The sequence below is a fragment of the Pinus tabuliformis genome, chromosome 1_1, assembly GCF_031772625.1.
Source record: "Pinus tabuliformis cultivar Carrire ecotype Pingquan chromosome 1_1, CPIR1, whole genome shotgun sequence".
NCBI lineage: Eukaryota > Viridiplantae > Streptophyta > Pinopsida > Pinales > Pinaceae > Pinus > Pinus tabuliformis.
Genome location: NC_142297.1, coordinates 704,414,424 through 704,435,157, shown reverse-complemented (window position 1 = coordinate 704,435,157; position 20,734 = coordinate 704,414,424). Strand labels below are relative to the sequence as shown.

The following is a 20,734-nucleotide window of genomic DNA, read 5'->3' as shown; positions in this document are numbered from 1 at the left end:
AACACACACAAGGCAGAAAGAGTATGAGAGATAAAACATGAGAGTACGTTTTTTCTTAACAAGTGATATACATTTATAGTACATGGTGTGACCATTGGGTTCCACATCCCAAGGTCTCTTGGAATTTCTTAGTCTATTCCTCTTCCACACTAACACATAGAGGATTAGGTGTCCAACATTCCTCCCCTTCATCCAAAGGGTTATGTACGAGTCCAAGAAGAGAATTGTAATACAAAATGTGCAAAAAATGCATGGCAGCACTAGGCTGAATGTGCTCTCTGAAATGTTGGTATAAAGGGTGGTGGTTTAAGGATGACCACCAACACTAGAACGCTTAGTGCAGTTCCTGAAACTCTTCCAATTCTAGCATGAAGCTCAAGTCTTCTGCTAGAGGAAGTGTTCATGATGTTTTGAATAGGGAGACCTTCAACCATGAAAGGGAGGTCTCACCCCGCATAAAAGGGAGAAATTCAATGTGAAAAGGGAAGTCTCAACCTGTGATGGTTTAAGGATGACCAACAACTCTGGAATGCTTAATGCAATTCCTGGAACTCTTCCAAGTCTGGCAAGAAGATGAAGTCTTCTGCTAGAGGAAGTGTCCCCAATTCTATTCCTGGAATTCTTCCAAAGTTGGTAAGAAGCTGAAGTCTTTTGCTAGAGGAAGTGTCCCAGATTACCAATTGAAGGCATGCTTAGGGGCATCTTTGTCTCTAGCTACAACTCTAAAACTGGTGTGCAGGTTGTGGCTCAAGTTCGCTTGATGTGACTTTGAAGCTTGTAGATGACCATCATTTCCCCCCTGTCAGATACAAGGTGAGACGATGGAGAAAAATCAACTGCAATACTGTTCAATACTCTAAAACAAGTTCTAACATGTGACTGGAATATCTTCTTGGCTGTTGATGCCCATTGTCAAGAAGTGATCCATCCAAGTTGAATCTTTTTTCTTGCAGGAGGTTTGTTTCTAAAGCATCTGTTTGAAGAATGATTGGTTTTATGACAATGCTTACATGGATGAAGATCAAAACAGTGATATTTCAGATGGCTCACTCGGTCACAGTGTTGGCATTTCACAATCTATTGGTGTTGCTATTGTTGTGGAGGGGGGGCAGAATCTAGAACAGCTGAAGGTGAATTGTCATGAAGTAATCCAGCACTCTGAAACTGGATGGGATTTGAGTAATCTGGAATATGAAAGGCGTCCTTGTCATATCCAAGACTATTTTTATGCTTTTTGTGGACAAGTTGTTCCCAAGGTCTGATGATGGGCTTGGGAAGTGCAAACTGAACTTCTCCATCTGCATGTACAACTGTTGCTTTATTGGGCATTGGATCTGAATCAATTGTAACATTATTGTCTTGTTGTTTATGGGAGTTTGTTTCGTTGTTCTGAACAGAAACAGGTTCAGAATGATGACTCCATTGCTGTAATTATGCTTGTTCTAGTTGAGATTCAAGTTGCAAAAAATCAATTTGATATTTTGCATATTGTAGACATGTCTAAATTTCAAAGAGAGAGTCTTTGTTGATTTTGACTATGTTTTCGACACTAGAATGTATTAATGTGTTCAGTAACTCTAATACGCCATAAATTCTTCCCATTTTATCAACAAATCAAACTCTGTTAAATACACTTATTTTAACTTATTTTCAAATATATTAGAAGTTGCTCCAATTTTGATTTGCACCAGGTTTTGGCTGAATGGTGAAATCATACAACTTTTCGAATAAGGGGATAACTTCTATATACTTTAATACTCTACGTGAACTTCAACACTGGACACAAAAACCATAATGAGTTTTAAATACAATGCCACAACTGGAGCATTAACAACTGCAAACTTGCTTGGATCCTACAAATACTCCTTCCCTTTCTTGGCCAGTGGAAAAGGATAGTCAAGTTCAATAGCAACTGCTGTCACACTAGAAATACCATGTTAAAAAAAAGAAGCTTTCAATAGTCTCCAATCTCCAAATTAATTCAAATATCGAAAATCCCACATGCTATAACTCTTGGTCATGATGATCGAGATTTTATGGAGAAACTGTTGCGTTATTCACTATTTCACTTTATATAGATCTCTCAAAATAGATATGGCATGGGTTCAAAAAAATGAACTTCAGATGAATGATATTGTACAGTTCAGCCGACAAGTCTCTTGATTATTCTTTCAATCAAGGCCATTTTATTCTATATATTTTACATGAAATCCATCCCACGATTATTAAGGGATAAATCCTTAACCAGAAAATTAATCTTCATCCTTCCATGTGCACTACAATGGCTATTACAAACCATTCCAAACAAACTACAGATACAAAACTATAACGTCTACCTTCGTCTTTCAGTGATACAGTGATCAATGTATCTTTTAGAACTGTGTGAGTTATATATCTTGAAAATATGAGAACTGGATAAATATATTGAAGAAACCAACCATATTTAAGATGATGAGAATTCGATATAACATTCTATAATAACTTCCAATACATCAATCTGCTAAAGCTCAATCAAGTATTCCATTCGCTAACAACAATGTTGGTATGCACTGGGAGCATCTAATGACAATTGTCTTTGCTATTAAAATCTGGGAAGGTGAAAAGGAATGAAGCATATTTCTGGTGATTATGGGGGAGACATTTGTCCCAAACTGCCTCCTTGATATTCTAAGCTTGGCCTTCATGATGATGGGTTGCGAGGGTAGTATTAATGATAGGACAATGATAATGGTTCCTTAGCGAGTATTCACAATCTTCCTTTTTTTTTTAATCCATAGTGATTCAACTTATGACCAGAGGAAAAACACAACATATATAAACATAATATTATACCAATATTTAAACGTACACGATGATAGGACCAATGCGTACTAGAAATTTAATGCACCAGTTTCTACATTGATTCTTCAACCGATTCAAACTTTTCAATGCACCATATTGCAATGTAACGCCTCAATGTAGTAGAAATATGACCAAAATTAATGCCTTTTTAATGCTTGATGTAGAGCAGTAATACACAAACAGGATGCTTCTCCCTCCATTGCATTCGACCAATACACTCCAAAGAGTCCAAGCTCACAGCACCAAGAGTCATGACATGGTTAAGATTTCCACCATATAGTCAATGCACAGTGTTTTCAACGCTTCAAAAACCAGTTCTTAGAGTGAACATTCAACGCAATTCCACGTGTTTTGAATGCAAAAAATATTAACATGGAATTTTAGATCCTCGCTTTTGTTCAACAACTTAACATGGAGCCCTTAGAGACAAGTCTCAAAATATCAACATAAAATAGGTTGATATTTTTCTTTTTACTGGACTATGTATGCAACCATTCAACCTTTTTTAAAAAACCAATGCAACATCGATTTGGATTTACATACCATGATCAGTCTCCATATATAATGTATGGCATGATCTCAAATAATGCAAAACAACATGCAAATGAAGGTTCAATGCACCACTCACCAGTCTCCAATCATGCAAACGCAGTACAACATAATCAACGCATATATATATGCCAATCATCTCAACGTTAGGCAACGTTCATTTCTTCACCTCATTCAGTATTCCAACACATAATAATATGCATAATTTAGGCTAACGTTCACCATGACAACGATTTCGACCAACATATTCAATGCAAAGTCCTTCAGTCTTCCAGCACTAAGAAAATGAGTAACAATGTTCAGTCACAATCTAGCATTCACGCTAACATTTTTTTTAACCAATGTATGAGTTTCTCATGGACATCAAGACTCAGCTTTTTAAAAAGAGTTCAACACAAAGACACACAACACATCTTTATATAGCAAGCACCAACTATTCCTTAACTATGTCGCTCTGATACCAATGTGACAGTTGCAAGGAATCCGACTATGGATTCAGATACTGCTTTTGTCGACCATTATGTAACTTCAACCTCCATGAGTCTTGTGCAAAAGAACCTAGCATAATCAATGGAGCTCCCGGTGATCATCCACACCCACTTCAATTACATCGATATGATTTCCAGCAAAACTAGTTACTATATGACTGCGAGCTTTGTGGCAAGAAACTAGCAGGATTTGTTAAAACTGACAAGGAATTCTAGAGGAATGAGGAAACTTCTGGGACCACAGTTACATTTGTTTTACTTGATGGATGGCGAAACAAAATGCTTTGATGCCAAGGTATGAGGGGTATATGGACGCAGAGTGAAGGGGCATTTACACACAAGCGTAAGAGCAGCCTTCACAAGCATTTAGACAGTAGACAGTGGTATATAACTGAACACTGAGGGAGCCATTCATTCATGCGGAGAGAATCACCATTGTTTAGAGTCAAAAATTTGTGCTGGCAGAAGGTAGATGTGTCAGGAGTGCAGGTGCATTTTTATTTATTTATTTGAGACAATGGATAAAGAACCCAACACAAATCTAGCTAAGAGAGGTCAGCTAGAGAGTTTGCAACATGCACACAATAGTGACAGTTTTATCCACAGGAACGCAGAACTAACATGCACAGAGAGGCCACAACTAGTGGCTCAAATTTGAGCAAGGCAGAAATTCTCCTGCAGCTCTGATACCATGTTAAACACACACATGGCAGAAAGAGTATGAAAGATAAAACACGAGAGTATGTTTTTTATTAACAAATGATAAACATTTATAGTACATAGTGTGACTGTTGGGTACCACATCCCAAGGTCTCTTGGAATTTCTTCATCTATTATGCTTCCACACTAACCCATAGAGGATTAGGTGCCCAATAAAAGAAAACCCCCATTTTTAGCATTTTTTCCCAATAACTCCTATATTGTCGATCATATGCCTTTTTATCTATCCATGTGTGTTTAGTGCATTGAAGGCTGTAATGCACTCTATGTGGAAGTTGTATGTTTCATTTGTAGGAGAGAGTTTATGCATGCTTTTGAGTAGACACATAACTCTATTGAATAGTTAAATTTATAGTGCATTGTATTGGATACCAAAAAATTGTGCTATGAAAGCTAGCATTGAGTTCTAGAGCGATTATTTTTTTATGTGTTGAAGGGGTCGTATTCCTGCTGCATTGAGGAATTGTATTGCAAGCTGTTGTATCGAAAAGCTTAAATTGGTTGAATAATGGTGCATAAACTCTCAAAGGTCATGATTGGTGTTGTAATACATATGGTGCAGTGAGCGTGGAACAATTTGCATTATATACACTATGATTGAAGCGCTGAACAGGTATGTATGCTCTTCTGGATTGATTAAATGTTGTGCATGAATGTTTACTTTGAGCACTGGACAAAAGCTAGTCAAATGGTGCATTAAATTCCATGTGTGGTGGCTCTGTCATGACTAAGTTAATTCCTATGTTGCAAGAAACTTCTGACTTGGATGAAGTATATACATGGGCATTCACCTTTTACATTGCAACGGCTATCGTTTCTTACTCTAATCTTCTGAACACCGTGTAATTTGATGTGCAATGCTTGGGTTGTCGAATTGTTTGTTGAAGTGCATATGTTATTCGTTCAATACCTTTTGAAAACCTCTGTTGAAGTTTTTATATCATTGGGTCATATAAAGTGATATGGTATGAAGTGCATATGGTATATTATGAAGTGCATATGGTATATTAAGTTGTGAAGTGTGTATGGTATAATATGAAGTGAGTATGTTGAGTTAATAATTATTTATTTATTGGAATAATAATGTTTACGAATTTCTTGTAGTATGGGATGTACCATTGACTCCCTTTTATATGGTAATGAAGTAGTATGGAGGCATATTTGAGAGACTACATCTTTAATTGATTTTATTTTAAGACATCCAGTCAGATTTTTTGAAAATACATCAAGTTTTTTTTGCAACCATTGTAATTATTTGGGCATAGATAAGATCATATGATGCATTCACTTATATTTGTAGTTGAATCAATTCTCTCAGATAAAGAGAACTACCATGAGTGGTCCAGGAAGATAAAAAATACCCTTATTTTCAATGAGTTGTGGAAGGGGATTTGTGAAGGAGAAAGACACAATGCACCCGAAAACTCCACTTTAGATAAGGATATTACCATTTTTGAAAACAAGAACAATAAGGCATATGCCTTGATTGCATCCTTCATAAATGAAGAGGTGAGCCAACATATTTTGGCATATTCAAATGACTTTGAATGCTTAAAGAAGTTGAAGGAATTGTATGACTCGCACTCTGAAATTGAAGTTGTTCGGTTGATGATTAAGTTGTTCAATCTTGAATTGAAAAATGATGACCCTCTTGCCTTAACATTAGAAGTAAGATATATTATGAATGACATAAAATCCACTGGTGTTGAAATAGATATTCCTCTCATATATTTTGTCAAGGCACTATATCCCACCTATTCACATTATCTTGAGTCATTGCAAGAAAGTGGAAAACTTAAGTATATTACCTTTGAATCCCTTGAGAATAAGTTTGTGGAAAGAAAGAAGGATTTTGGGAAGTAGAAAACTCCTCAGCCTTATGAAGAAGTTGTTTGCCTTGCAGAAAAAGAGAAGCATCATGCACAAGATTCTTCTAGAGGAAGAGGTGACCAAAGAGGAAGAGGAAGGAATAATTTTAGATGTAGGGGTGACAGACATTTCCAAGGAGAAATGTTTGATATTCATTTCATACGATGCAATAGAGATGGACATGATGATTCCAACTGTAAGCTTCCTTGGGACTAAATCAAGTAGGAATGAAATGAAGAAAAGGGTAAAACACTTGGTAAAGGGAAAGGAAAAGAAGTTGAGTCCTCTTAATATGTTTTGGTACATTGCAACATTGGAGTAACTCAAGACTTATTCAATGCTTCACCTGCTTCATGGAAAGATGCTCAATTTATTTATTCAGGAGCAACTTGCCACATGACTTTCAAAAGATATTTTTTTGGAGAATTCACTCACAATGTTGATGGATTAGTATACTTTGCACACAAGTCAAAACTCAAGCGATTAGGTCTTGGTGGAATCAAGCTCAAACTGCTTGGACTTTTAGATTTTCTTCTACAAGATGTTCTATACCTACCAGAGTTGAGGAGAAACTTGTTGTCTTTGGTCCACATCCACCAGCAAGGACACTCAGTTCACATATTTGATGGCAAGGTTGAGGTGAAGAAAGCATCAGATCACTCACTTGTAATGACTTGGATAGAGGAAGAAAGACTTCTGAAGCTACAAGGAACCTCTACTCGTGCACATAAATTTTCATACTTTTCTCACTATGATGAACGTACATTTCCATCAATTCTTTTATGGCATGCTACATTTGGACACTTGAACTATGACAACCTTCATAAATTGAATAAAAATGGTGTCATTTATTTACCTCAAATTCATATGAAACTTAAGCAATTTGATAATTGTATCTTAGGAAAGCACAATAAACAACCTTTTCATGATTCTCATTCCAGAGAATATATAAATATTGAACTCATTCATTCTGATTTATGTGGCTCAATGCTTGTTCCTTTTGAAAATTGTAATAAATATAAGATGAACTTTATTGATGAATACAACATAATGTGTTGGCTTTATTTATTGAAGAACAAATCTGAAACATTGGAAAAATTCAATAACTTTCATGCATGGATTGAAAATGATGCACAATATCATATTGGCTCTATTCGTACTCATAATGGAAAAGAATACACTTAAAATCAATTTAAAAACTATCTTCGCCAACATGGGATCAACATCAAACTATCACTACTTATAACCCCCAATAGAATAGAGTAGCTGAAAGAATGAACAATACAATCTTAAATATGGTACGTTCGATGATGTTTTTCAAGAATTTTAAGTTGGTGTTTTGGGCTGATGCAAATCTATGTGTTGTGTATATAAAGAAGAGGTGTCTATCTCATGCTATAAAAAACAATACTCCCTATGAAATGTGGTATGGACATATTCCTTCAATGAGGCATCTCAGGGTTTTTGGTTCCGCCTATTATGCCTTGATAACTAAGGAACAAAGAAACAAACTCGGTGCAAGGCATCGAAAATGTATCTTCTTAGGGTAATCAACAACCTCCAAAGGATACAATCTCTATGTTGAAGTGAATAAGAAGTTTATAATATCTAGAGATGTGATCTTTCTTGAATCTTCCAAGACTAACATTTTTTTTCAAAAACAACTTGATCTAATTCGTAATTCCCTCAAAACTATTCGTAATTCCCTCCGATCGGTTAAAGATCCCGTTAACCCCAAGGACATGAAGGGTGTCTACTTGATCCTTTGTTCTTGTGGGACCCCCTACATCGGGGAAACAGGGCGCTCCATCCATCAGAGGATTAGCGAACATGCAGCTAACCTAAGACATGGGAGAACCAAGTCTTCAGCGCTAGAAGAGCATGTGGATAAGACCAAGCATCACGTTTGTATTGAGGAGGCTAAGGTTGTTGCCAAGGTTGCCCAGTTCCATCATCGGAAACTCAGGGAAGCTATTGAGATTGAAAGAAGGCCTAACAATCTCAACAGAGATGACGGCTGGAAGATCAGTAGATGTTGGATCCCTGCCCTTTCATCTTAGTCCCCCCCCCCTCTTTCATCTGTTTCACTTTCATCATTCCCCTGGAGCCTTCCTATCTCCTAGGGTTTATCCTTTTTGGCTCTGGACTCTTTCCAGTCCGTCTCCTGTTTATTTTGTGTCGCTCCTTTTTTCCCTGGGTGATATTGGTATCTATTATCTTAGCTAATATTTATTTATTTATTTATTATAATTATTTATTTATCTTTTTATATATATATATATATATATATATATATATATATATATATATATATATATATATATATATATATATTAATTAATTATTTATTTATCTATTAATGAATATATAATATTATTATTATTATTTATTTATTTATTTGATTAGTTCTTAGTAACTAATTTTTTATATATATTATTATTATTTTATATATATTATATACTTTAATTTATTAATTTTATTTATCTATTAAGGAATATATATTATTATTATTATTATCCATTTTATTATTGTTTTGTAACTAATTTTTATATATTGTTATTATTGGTAATTTATTTATTTATTAACGAATTTTTATTAGTTATTTTCTTATTATTATTTACTTTATTATTTCTTTCATAACTAATTTATATATATTATTATTATTATTTGTTTTTTACATAGATTTTTATCTATTTATTTATTTATCTAACTAATATATATTATTATTATTTATTTATTTGCTGATTTTTATTATTACTATTTATTTTATTTAATTATATTTACCTTATTTATAAATAAGTTGGGTCTTCAATGTAACTAATTCCCATTTAGTAAAAAATTTTAATTATTAAATTATACATTTTAACGAATTATTAATGTAAACCCCTTCTTAAATTATTTCAGTTATATAATTATATTTTTTATATAGGTATGGTCATTACTATCTTCCTTAAAATAATCATTTTGACTTTTTGACTGTCCCTAAGTCAAAGCTAGCCGTTAATCTAGATAGCTGTTGGAGGCCCTGCTCTGACTATTTAACACGCAAAGCTGGATCTGTTTTCTTCAACTTGTCCTGACGATGAGCCACACTTGCTGGCTCGAAACGCGTCGACAAAGGTCTTTCTATATGTGATTTACGCCGAAGCTCTTCTTCTAACGATTATGGATCACAGAAGTCTCAATTCAACAACAACTTGATCTCTTGGATATATTCGACATGCAAAGTCTTTTCAAGAGTTTGATAATGAGATTCCACATATTGAAGGGGGGATCCATCCACTGACGACACTTTGAGTGATGTGATTGATAAAATTGAGAGATTAAATCTTGATTCAACCCCATCTCAATCAACTAAGCAACCGGGCCATCTCGGAAAGGTCCTCCAAAATGATTGACAAGGGCACTTGAAGGTTTTCATCTTGGTGTGGTTAGGAAAAGGGGAACAAGATGCTTTGTTAGAAAAAATGGAGGCGATGTAGACAGTCTTGACTCACCTATTGATATGGATGTTTCTTATATTTGTGAACTGAACTTGTCTACATATTTTGAACAAACTTCTTTCATAGAAGTCACTTCTCATTATGAATGGAAATAAGTGATGCATGAAGAATATGATGCTTTGATCAAGAATGGCAATTGGAAGCTGGTTGATCCTCTATTGGGAACCAAACTAATAGGCTACAAGTTGGTCTTCAAGAACAAGTATAAAGAAAATGGCTCACTCGACAAGCATAAAGCTAATCTTGTGGCAAAAGTTTTTGCACAAAAGGAAGGGGTTGACTATGAGAAGATTTTTTCCCCCACAGAAAAACAAGCTACCATCTAGACACTCTTTTCCTTGGTAGCTCAGAATGGTTGGAAAGTCCAAAAAATGGATGTAAAAAATGATTTCGTGAATGGAGATCTAAAATAGAATGTTTTTATGTCCCAAACAAAAGGATTTGTTATGAAGGGTCAGGAACACAAAGTAGGCAATCTTGTAAAATCCTTGTATGGCCCAAGCACCACATTCCTAGTATAAAAAGTTAACTTAGCATCTTTTGAAACTCAATTTCAAACATTATGATCTTGATGATGCAACTTTGTTTGTCAAGAAAGTTGGAAAAACAATTGTATATCTTTTTCTTTATGTAGATGATCTTATGATGAGAGGGTAAAGAGAGAGCTACATTGTATCCATAAAGAAAGAACTGAGGAAATGTTTTGAAATGGAAGATTTTGGCCATGTTCACTAATATCTTGGTATTGAAGTAAATCAACATCTGAATTTTATATTCCTCTTTCAGAAGAAGTACATTGGATATGTGTTTAACATGTTTTGCATGGTTGAGTGTAAACCCTTAATTACTCCAATGGGGAAAAACTTAAAGCTCATATCCACTGAAGGAAAATAGTTTGAGGATGCAACAAAGTATAGACAGCTTGTAGGAAGTCTCAACTACCTAAATACTACCAAACCATACATTTCATTTGATGTTGGAATCCTCTCTAGGTTTATGAAAAAACACTGTGAGGATCACTAGTCTACTGCAAAAATAGTTCTAAAGCACTTGAAGGGAACTCAAGACTTTGGACTCAAGCATACTTCGGTGGATGATTTCATCTTGATTGGATACTCTGATTAAGATTTAGATGGAGGTAAAGAAGCTGGAGTATTAGGCCACTATACTACTAGTGTAACCCTTATTGTTATTAGTACAACCCCCTTATTATATTTTTGTACCCATGCAGTCCCCATATTGTTACTATTGTGCCCCATAGAAGCCCACTATTGGTATTATAGTGCCCTTACATTATTATTTTTATGTCGGCTCTGATTATATTATGACTCCTTAGACTCCTATATATAAAAAGGAGGTATTTTCATCCGTAACATCCAAGAATTATTCATTTGGGTAATGTAAAGGAGTTTTCCCCCTCAAAGAGGCTGAATTCTAAGGCGTTCAACTATTTTTTCTATCTTTTTGTGAGCTGGTTTCATAACATTTGGTATCACAGCTATGGATTCTAGGGTTTCGCTACTCCAAACAGGTCATCGTGGGATTTTCGCTATAACTATTTCGCTACCAAGTTTCAAAAGCTAAGAAAAAAACCCATTTGAGATGAAATGGGTTTCAACCTTGGCTCTGAATTTTAGATCTTGTCTCACTATATTTTCGAAGATATAGTCTAAGGAAGTTAGGGTTTTTGCATACCCCCAATTACATTCCAAACAGGTGACCTAGGAAAATCGTCATAACTTTCTCTCTGAGGATCAAACTGAAATTTTTTAAGAAGTTGTAGAAATAGGATGAACTTTAGTTTCTAGTGTACATTTTTTAGATCCAAAGGTTGAAACAGTAACACGTGTCACGTCGTACAAGTTCGATCAACTGAACTAGTCTATAATTAGGTCATTGTGGGAGATTTGGAATAACTCTTCCTTGGAGAATCCAACTTGGAACAGACTGGTGGCATTGGAAAGAGGACACAAAGGGCTACTGCAGGTTTTCATTTTAGAACTGGAAGATCTGAAATTATAATGTTACAGTAGTTTCAAGATTGAGCTCCTAAAATCAAGAAAAAGCGAGATGAGGAAGTTTGATGGCAATGATCTGGTAAATTGACTACTACAGATGGAGAAATATTTTTATCTACATGGTGTACCACTATTATAAAAGGTATGTATTGCATCTAATTATTTAGAACCGAATAAATTTTTATGGTATAAAGGGCTTTGTTCTCATAAACCACTTGTCACGTGGTCAATTTTCACGGAGGAAATGATAGCACATTATGAGGATACAAAGATAAACTCCTTCTTTAGCCAATTGATAAATCTCAAACAAAAGGGTTCAATGAAAGAGCACATTGAAGACTTTCAAAAATTGAATAGAAGGGTAAATTATATTCCAAATAAGTAAAGGATTGGGAACCTAATTCATTGGAGGAGGCATTCGAGTTGGCAAGAAAAATTGAAAGCGAAATTATGAAAACAAGGAATCCCAACACTCATGACTATAATTATGGAAGTGTTTCTTCTCCTAACCTTCCACAACCTACAAGGCTTACACCACAACAATTGGAAGAAAAAAGAGAAAAAGGGCTTTGTTACAATTGTGATAGAAATGCACTAAAGGTCGTAAGTGTGCTGAGAAGAAATTATTTTATATAGAGTATAAAGAGGAGGAAGAAAAGGGTCAAGAAACATCACAAGAAGAGGATATACGCCAGGAACCAACCCCAGAGAATGAATAAATTAATCCAACCATATCTTGTAAAACATTGGCAAGAATTACCACTCAAACTCTGATGATAGAAGGACGTATCAAGAAGAAAAAGGTTCAAGAAGTGAAATATCACATCGACAAAGAAGAAACGAATCCAACCATATCTTGTAATGCATTGGCCGGAATTACTACTCCTCAAACTATCAAGATAGAAGGACATATCAATAAGAAAAATGTCGAAGAAGTGAAAGATCACATCGAACATCAAGAAATGAATCCGACCATATCTTGTAAAGCATTGGAAGAAATTACCACTCCTCAAACTCTCAAGATAGAAGGAAATATCAAGAAGAAAATGGTTCAAGCAGTGAAAGATCACATCAAGCATCAACAACAAGTTCTCCAACTTTTAAAGGATAATGCCACTTTGGTGTAGAATCAAATGAAAAAACAGGTAGATCAACATCGCAGTGAAAAATGTTTTGATGTAGGTGATTGGGTATTTTTAAGGTTACATCTCAAGCAAGCTATTTATGAGAAGGAAATGTTGGCAATACTACATGCACTTAAGAAATGGTGACCTTACCCAATGAGAAGACACTTCAAGGCAATGATGGATCATGATAGTCTTAAATACATTTTAGAACAATTATTATCATTAGAAGAACATAAAAAATGGTTCACAAATATGTTAGTTTATGACTTTGACATCATCTACAGAAAAGGGAAGAATTTTTTTGATGCAGATGCACTCTCAAGAAAGGATGAGGATGTGGAAGCATTGTTTTGTGCTATTTCTATTATCCAACCAAATTGGATAAATGAAGCAAGGGATGAATGGAAGAAGGACGAAGAAGTCTGGTCACTCATTCAAAAGTTGCAGAAGATCCTAATTCAAACAATATTGACAGAACTTGAAGAGGAAGGAAAAATCATATTGGAACCTAGAGCAGTCACAAAAACAAGAACTTGACAGCTACGAAACTGACCAATTTCAGAGTACCTCCTCAAGTGGAACAACTTACCCACTGAAGATTCCATGGGGGAAGACAAGAATATTCTACAGAATCATCAAGAACTACTCACGCATTGAGACAACACTTTTTGAAGGAGAGGGGCATGTTAGGCCATTATACTACTAGTGTAACCCCTTATTGTTATTAGTGCAACCCCCTTATTATATTGTTGTACCCATGTAGTCTCCATATTGTTACTATTGTTTCCCATAGAAGCCCACTATTGTTATTATTGTGCCCTTACATTATTATTGTTATGTCAACTCTTATTATATTATGACTCTTTAGACTCCTATATATAGAAAGGAGGTCTTGTCATTTGTAACATCCAAGAATTATTCATTTGTGTAATGTAAAGGAGGTTTCCCCCTCGAAGAGGCTAAATTCTAAGGCGTTCAACTATCTTTTCTATCTTTTTGTGAGCTGGTTTCATAACATGGAGAATTTAATTCAGGCTATGCTATGAGTCTTGGATCAGGAGTTGTCTCCTTAACGTCATGCAAACAATCAGTTCCAACAGATCCTATAATTGTATCAGAATATGTGGCAGTCGTTGAAGCAATGAAGGAAATTGTGTGTCTCAAGAAAATTATAGAAGATTTATAGGAGAAACAAACACACTTAACTCCACTTTTGATTGATAACACTTCTGCAATAAAGTTGGCCAAGAACCCAAAGTTCCATGATCGAATGAAGCACATCAATACAAAATACCATATGATTTGACATCATGTTAAGGCCAAAACAATCCACCCACAACATTGTTCCACAAATGAGTAGATTGCAGACATCTTCACCAAAGCGCTTAGAAGGGAAAAGTTTGAAAGATTCAGAATGATGTTTAGCTCACCAACATCCCTTCAGATTAATGGGGGAATGTTGACACCTAATATTTTGGATTAGGTAAATTGATGTAAATATTGTAAATTGTAAAAATAAAAGGAAGTTGGAAGACGAAGAAACATTGGGAGATGAAACCTAATAGTATCTCTCTCCTTGTATATATTCATATTCTCCCTTAGTGAAAATAAATTCAAATTCATGGAGTTACTCCTAGCATGATATTTTACTATTGAGCTTTGTTAATATTTTCAGATGACATATTATTTTTAAATGAGATCCCTAATAATCAGACATAGAAGCTCCTTATTTAATTAAAAAATAGTTATGAGAAGAAGTAATAATAGTAAAACCCATATGCCACTGATCGGGGTGTGAGTTGTCAGATAGAGCCATTAAGGGATAGAGCCATTAAGGCAGTGATTATGATAGGGACACAAGGAAATGTTTCCGTTTCCCACCACACGCTTGAAGCAAAGGGTGTGGTGGCCTTCGATATGCTTAAGACAACATGAAGGCAGGAAGGTGACAAACGTATTTGGAAAATTTTACTAGCTATGGTGAAGGATGGAAGGCCATGGTTTGAAAGAGCAGAGGTACTAAAGGCGAGACTAGAGTAGAGGCTTCGGAAGGGATGGGGGCTCCATCAAATCCAAACATTGGCTACCAGGTATGTAAACTAGTTTTTCGTCCACTACCCCATGATTCCCTATGTCTGGTTTGATAATTGGGGTATTGGGGGCACTGGGTTTGTGGGCAAAAGTAATTCTAGCTGGGAGATATGCATGTTGTCAGGTGTTTGCTGGAATAATCCCAGCTCCATGGGTTCCTCCCTAGTATCAATCTATTATGGGATTTAACTTTCTCGTGTGGAGCTTATCGGGCTTCATGGGGCAGATGGATGTCTGGGAGAATACCTTTGTCTTGTCTGCATGGCAATCTTGGGGGTTAGGGGCTAGGATGCTATCAATGTCTATGTTTTGATGAAACATTTTTTCTTGGTTTTCTTCATAGGTGTTGAGGTTAATTGGTAGGGCTGGCTCGTGAGGGTCAATGACAAGTACCCGAGGAAAGCTAGTAGTGGGGAGGTTGTCGCGGGTAGGGGTCTTCTAAAGTCTAGGAATTGGCATGAATTAAGCGCTAGCCATGTCGGCCTTGGCTGGTTGAGGGGAAGTTGAGAGGCAAGAAGAGTTTGGGTTGGGTGCCTATTGCGGCCCGGGGGTCAGATTTTGCACTACATTGCTAGTTAGTGCAAGGCTAAAACTATGATGAGTCAGCGGGGATGGGGAATGGTCATACAACGGTGGGTAAGGGAGGTGCGAAACTTAGAACCCATCAGCTTGGCTACCATGTTATAGGATATATAGTTGGTCCACTGTTGGCACCTCGATCCCAAGGCCAAGACCAAAACATTTGTAAAGAAATGGGCATGTCGGGGCATCTACTGTGGAAAAGTTACTAGGGTGCAAGTCATGGTCATGTTGGGTGGGGGATCCTGCATTTCTTGTTCCCATATCAGGTCCACTGAACGGTAATCATTCTCAGACGTGAAGAGTACAGAGGCTAGTTATGGGCCATCCTCAAGACTTGACCGACAGGTATCGTGACAGGGCAACAATGGGTAGACCGGGTTAAGGTAAGGGCCAAGGAAAGAGGCCACAGGAGATCGAGGCTAAGGCTGAACCAAGCACCTTGGGTAAATGCCGAGGTAGAAAACCAGTGGCCAACTTGATAAATGAAGCGGCTGCTGCATACAAGGAAGGCACCAAGGAGGAGATCAAGTGGTTGATAGCAAAATGGGAGGAAGACATAAACTGACAAGTGAGCGTGGATGAACCCGATCTGGAAGACTGGAAGCTCCTGGTTCTAGATTCAGGCAACACTAGAGGAAGAGCGACTCAATTTAAATAGACCCTACATCTTTATTGGCTGATGAAATGCCTCCTTGGAAAGGCCATGGAGAAAATTTGGATGTCTGCCATCTAGGATTTCCCAAATTACAAACAAGAGTTTCAGAAGCTACAATTTCAATTGCAGAAATAGGATGGTCGCCTTAGCCGCATGGAGAGACACTTCCCCTTCCTGTTTTTACAAAGAGAGTTGCCAGGCTCCAGTGCTAAAGATCTGACCCTAGTCGCTTCGGCCTCCACCGAGAACGATGGATAGAATGCTAGCTTTTAGTTATTTTCTATTAGTTTTCATGCGCATAGCTTTTTATTTCCAATTTATAGTCATATTTATATATAGGAAAAAATAATATGGATCTGGACATGACAATAAAACTTATCTAACTTGGATAGATAGACTCGATATTTTGGGTCAGTGTATGGCTTATCATGTGGTTAGGTGGTCAACATCCTTGGTTTCTCGATGGGCAAGTTGATACCACCTAACCTCACTCTATGTGCTTGTAACTTGCTTATTTTATAATGAAAAAGAAGGATCTACCAATCTTAACAAAAAGAAATAGTATAACCCATATGAATAATATTGGAATTCTTTTATATGGAAAACAAAGATCTTTCTTCAATTTGTTATAGATCCTAATAACACCAATCATTTCATTCATTCCATTCCTAGTTGTGAGTAAGTGACATGGCATGATAGAACCAACAAATGATTGTAAGAGTATTCTCCATTCCATCTTCATCCTATGGATTATGGGAATGAGAGGAACAAAAAGGAGCAAGCTATCAAGATAAAATCAATGACTATCACATTACAAGTGTGATGCCCTAACCTCTAAGGTAATTATGCTCAATGGAATATAACTCCTCATTTCATTAGTATGAGATCCATAGGTTCTTTTGGAATCCTAACTTTTATAGTGTGAATCAAATTTAATGACATAATTTAATTTACAATTACAATGGAACATTGCTTGCCTACATGTAGATTCCTTCGAGGGAAAGAAAAGGGAAGTAAGGGTCAATTGATATGGATTGTTTTATTCACTCTTCCAAATCAACTAGGGGAGGATAATAACATTGCATTTCAAATGGAGAAATAATATAATGATTCCTAATCATATTAAATGGGGATAGGTGTAAAGATGACAAGAGAAGGGAATTAAAGGTGGAAATTTCTCCATACCAATATTGAAAAAATAACCATTGAAAAACATTAATGGATATCACATAATAGGATTACATCAAGATATGTTCTCATTCTTTGAGAACGGTATATGTCAGAATCAGTAGATGCTACAAGCCGATCGAATTGAACCTTGGGATGGAGATGTACAAAGCCATATCTTACAAAGCAAGGGAACCCTAGGATATTTTCAATGGGTATTCTTGAGCCTAATCCGTTTCATGGAGGCAATGTTTCTTCTCCTAAAATAGAAAGGGGATAGGTGAAAAGAATCAATGAAAACTATTCTAAGGAATGAATCTAATTTGGTCCAATACTATATTTATAGAACACTCTATTTACACCTCAAAAGTTGGAATTTTATATAACTTAAGATGAAGCTGGCAATTGAAGCTTGAAATGTTCCAAGAATTTTATTCATACTATAGATGCCAATGAGATGAAATACTAATTTGACATTAAGTAATCCAATTATAAATGTATCCATTATAGATAGATAATTGAATCAATTTTTGGAATAAATGGTTAGACGTGGATATAGATAAAGCCAATTCTACGTGTTAATGTCAACAACAATGCAAATTACACTAGTGGGAAAAATCATTGGCTTTATAAATTTTGAGGGTTAAATCCCTCTATCCCCATATAGGATCATTCCCAAATAAAACAATTTATTTTTCCCAATTATATTAGTTCTTAGAACTTGAATTGTTTCAAACATTTTATTCCTCCCAATAAACTGAAATATTGATTTGACATTAAATAATCTAATTATAAAAGCATTCACTATATATAGAGAACTAAATCAATTTTTAGAATAAATAATTGGAGGTCAATAAAGATAGAGCACAGTTCTAGGTGTTAATATCAACCACAATACAAATTGCAATATAAAAATACATACATATACCTATATGTATTATATAGAAACAACCTGATCAATATATTAATTCATGAATTTAATTAACAAAATAGCACATATTAAATCAAAGACTATTTCAATTAATTTAAATAAATTTAAATACTATAATTAATGTATAATTTTTTTTTTTTTTTTATTAGATAAATAAATAACCCTTAAAATATATTCTTTACAATATTTTTAAAATAATAAATATTCTCTAACCATCAGATTCAGAATGGCTGGGCATTTAAATATATACTTCAAGAAATATTGACTTTTGAAAACGTACCTGTTCTGCTTTATCCATTCCCTGAGCCAAAAGATCTTCCATTACAGCTTTCCATATCCTTTGTCCTCTCGAATAAAAGTTCGATACCCTGAAATACTGTTCATTAGATACAGAAGTTTCCATTGGTATAGGATTATGAGAATTAAAATTCCTATTCGCCTATGTATTGATATTAACATACCGGCTCTAGAACTTCCACATCTCCGGTGAATGAAGACCCATCACAGTATCTCACCATAACGCGGTTCCATCCATAGAAATCTGCTCAACAGTTTTCTCTGCTTTCAATAAATCCTTTAAAAAGCCAATGGATCATCACATTTCTTTAGAGTATAGCCTTGACATACCTGGATTTTGTGTTTGAACATCACTTAAAATTCCTGTAAATGCTATTGATTCCCCCATGTACAGAGATGAACCCAATGCAGAGTGAGAGCGGTTCAAGCAGGATGCTGTGTCGTTACACCATCCTCCACCCTGCGTAATAATTTGCACTAGATAAGACTTCAATTCCATCAAGGTAGATGGGTCTTAAAAGTTATAAACACATTATTTTTTAATATCTTGAATATGCAATAAGATGTTATTTTTTAATATCTTGAATCTGCAATCGATATAAAGATGTTAAAGATGTTAGATAATATCTGGAATCTGCCATAAATATAAAATGTTTTTTTTTTTAAATAAAAATAATCACTATAACAAAAAAATCACCCTAACACAAAAAAATATTAATATTAAATCTAAAAAACAACCTTGGTAAATAAATAAATATAAAAATAACTAGACAAATTACTAACCTGCATGAAAACAAGCCAGCTATTTACTCCAGATCCAAACCCTCGGTCTAAATGGTATCCTGGTGGCCTTCCATCTAAACAAACTGCAATAAGCAATGGCCTTATTAGTTCTCGTCAGGAATCAACTTAAAATTTTGAGACACACACAAATACACTTACCAGCTCCTTTGGCTACAGCGTCGTGCAACACAGTGATGTTTACATAGAGTGTCAAATTGGACGAATCAGCAAGTGACAACTCATTTCTTATCACAGATTCCCCACTATGGAGTATGTCTGCATCCATTATTCGTGCCATTCTCAAGACAAATACTACAAAGAAAAAATATTTGACAGATCCCCGCGACTTAACCATATTGGATAGCGAATTATGCCTAAACATACCAAATATGATCAAACAGCGATGCAGGAAACTTCAGTCAGTGATTCTTAAATGCTTAAACCAGCATGATTTTAGTTTTTTTTTCAATTAATATTATTGTATGGAGGGTGTAGAATGATAGGTGAGTCACTAACTTTTAGTTTGTGGAGTTTTCGTGTTTGATTTTAGCTTTTGGAGTTTTGGTGTTTGAAATTGATTTGCAAATAGTCTTTATTTGTTTTAAATTTTTTCTAAGCATCACTGGTGAATATACATAGATATATACTTATAGTGTAAAAAAATATAAATAATATAAAAACCAGTCCCATCACTAACTCTAATTTCTGAAATTAATATTTAGAATTCATTTACAATTAATCTCACCCAATACCCTTTAAAATTATATTATTTGTTACAGTCTTGAATTAGCCTCTGTATTTTTTTATTTTTTTTTATCACAGTATTCTTCGCCGAGAATAATATTCGAATAGTCTCTGTATTATTTATATTTTTGATAACCCTTTAAAATTATATTATTTGTTACAGTCATGAATTAGCCTCTGTATTTATTTTTATTTTTATCATAGTATTCTTCGCCGAGAATAATATTCGAATAGTCTCTGTATTATTTATATTTTTGATATCGGCGTATTCTTCTCCGAGAATAATATCGGAATAGTCTCTGTATTATTTATATTTTTTATATCAGCGTATTATTCCCCGGGAATAATATTGTAACAGTCTCTGTATTA

General features: G+C 35.1%; 1 protein-coding gene across 1 annotated transcript in view; it reads right to left on the bottom strand.

Moving 5' to 3' along the window:
* Positions 1 to 19,907, bottom strand: part of LOC149215460 (pectin acetylesterase 8-like) — a 29,515-nt gene extending 9,608 nt beyond the window's left edge. Inside the window, exons 1-5 of the mRNA XM_089389722.1 lie at positions 19,781 to 19,907; positions 19,622 to 19,704; positions 19,169 to 19,298; positions 19,003 to 19,082; positions 18,822 to 18,917 (exon numbers count right to left, since the gene is read on the bottom strand). Of these exons, the coding sequence (XP_089245848.1) occupies positions 18,822 to 18,917; positions 19,003 to 19,082; positions 19,169 to 19,298; positions 19,622 to 19,704; positions 19,781 to 19,907 (516 nt within the window). The remainder of the gene's footprint in view (positions 1 to 18,821; positions 18,918 to 19,002; positions 19,083 to 19,168; positions 19,299 to 19,621; positions 19,705 to 19,780) is intronic.
* Positions 19,908 to 20,734: the final 827 nt, after the last annotated feature.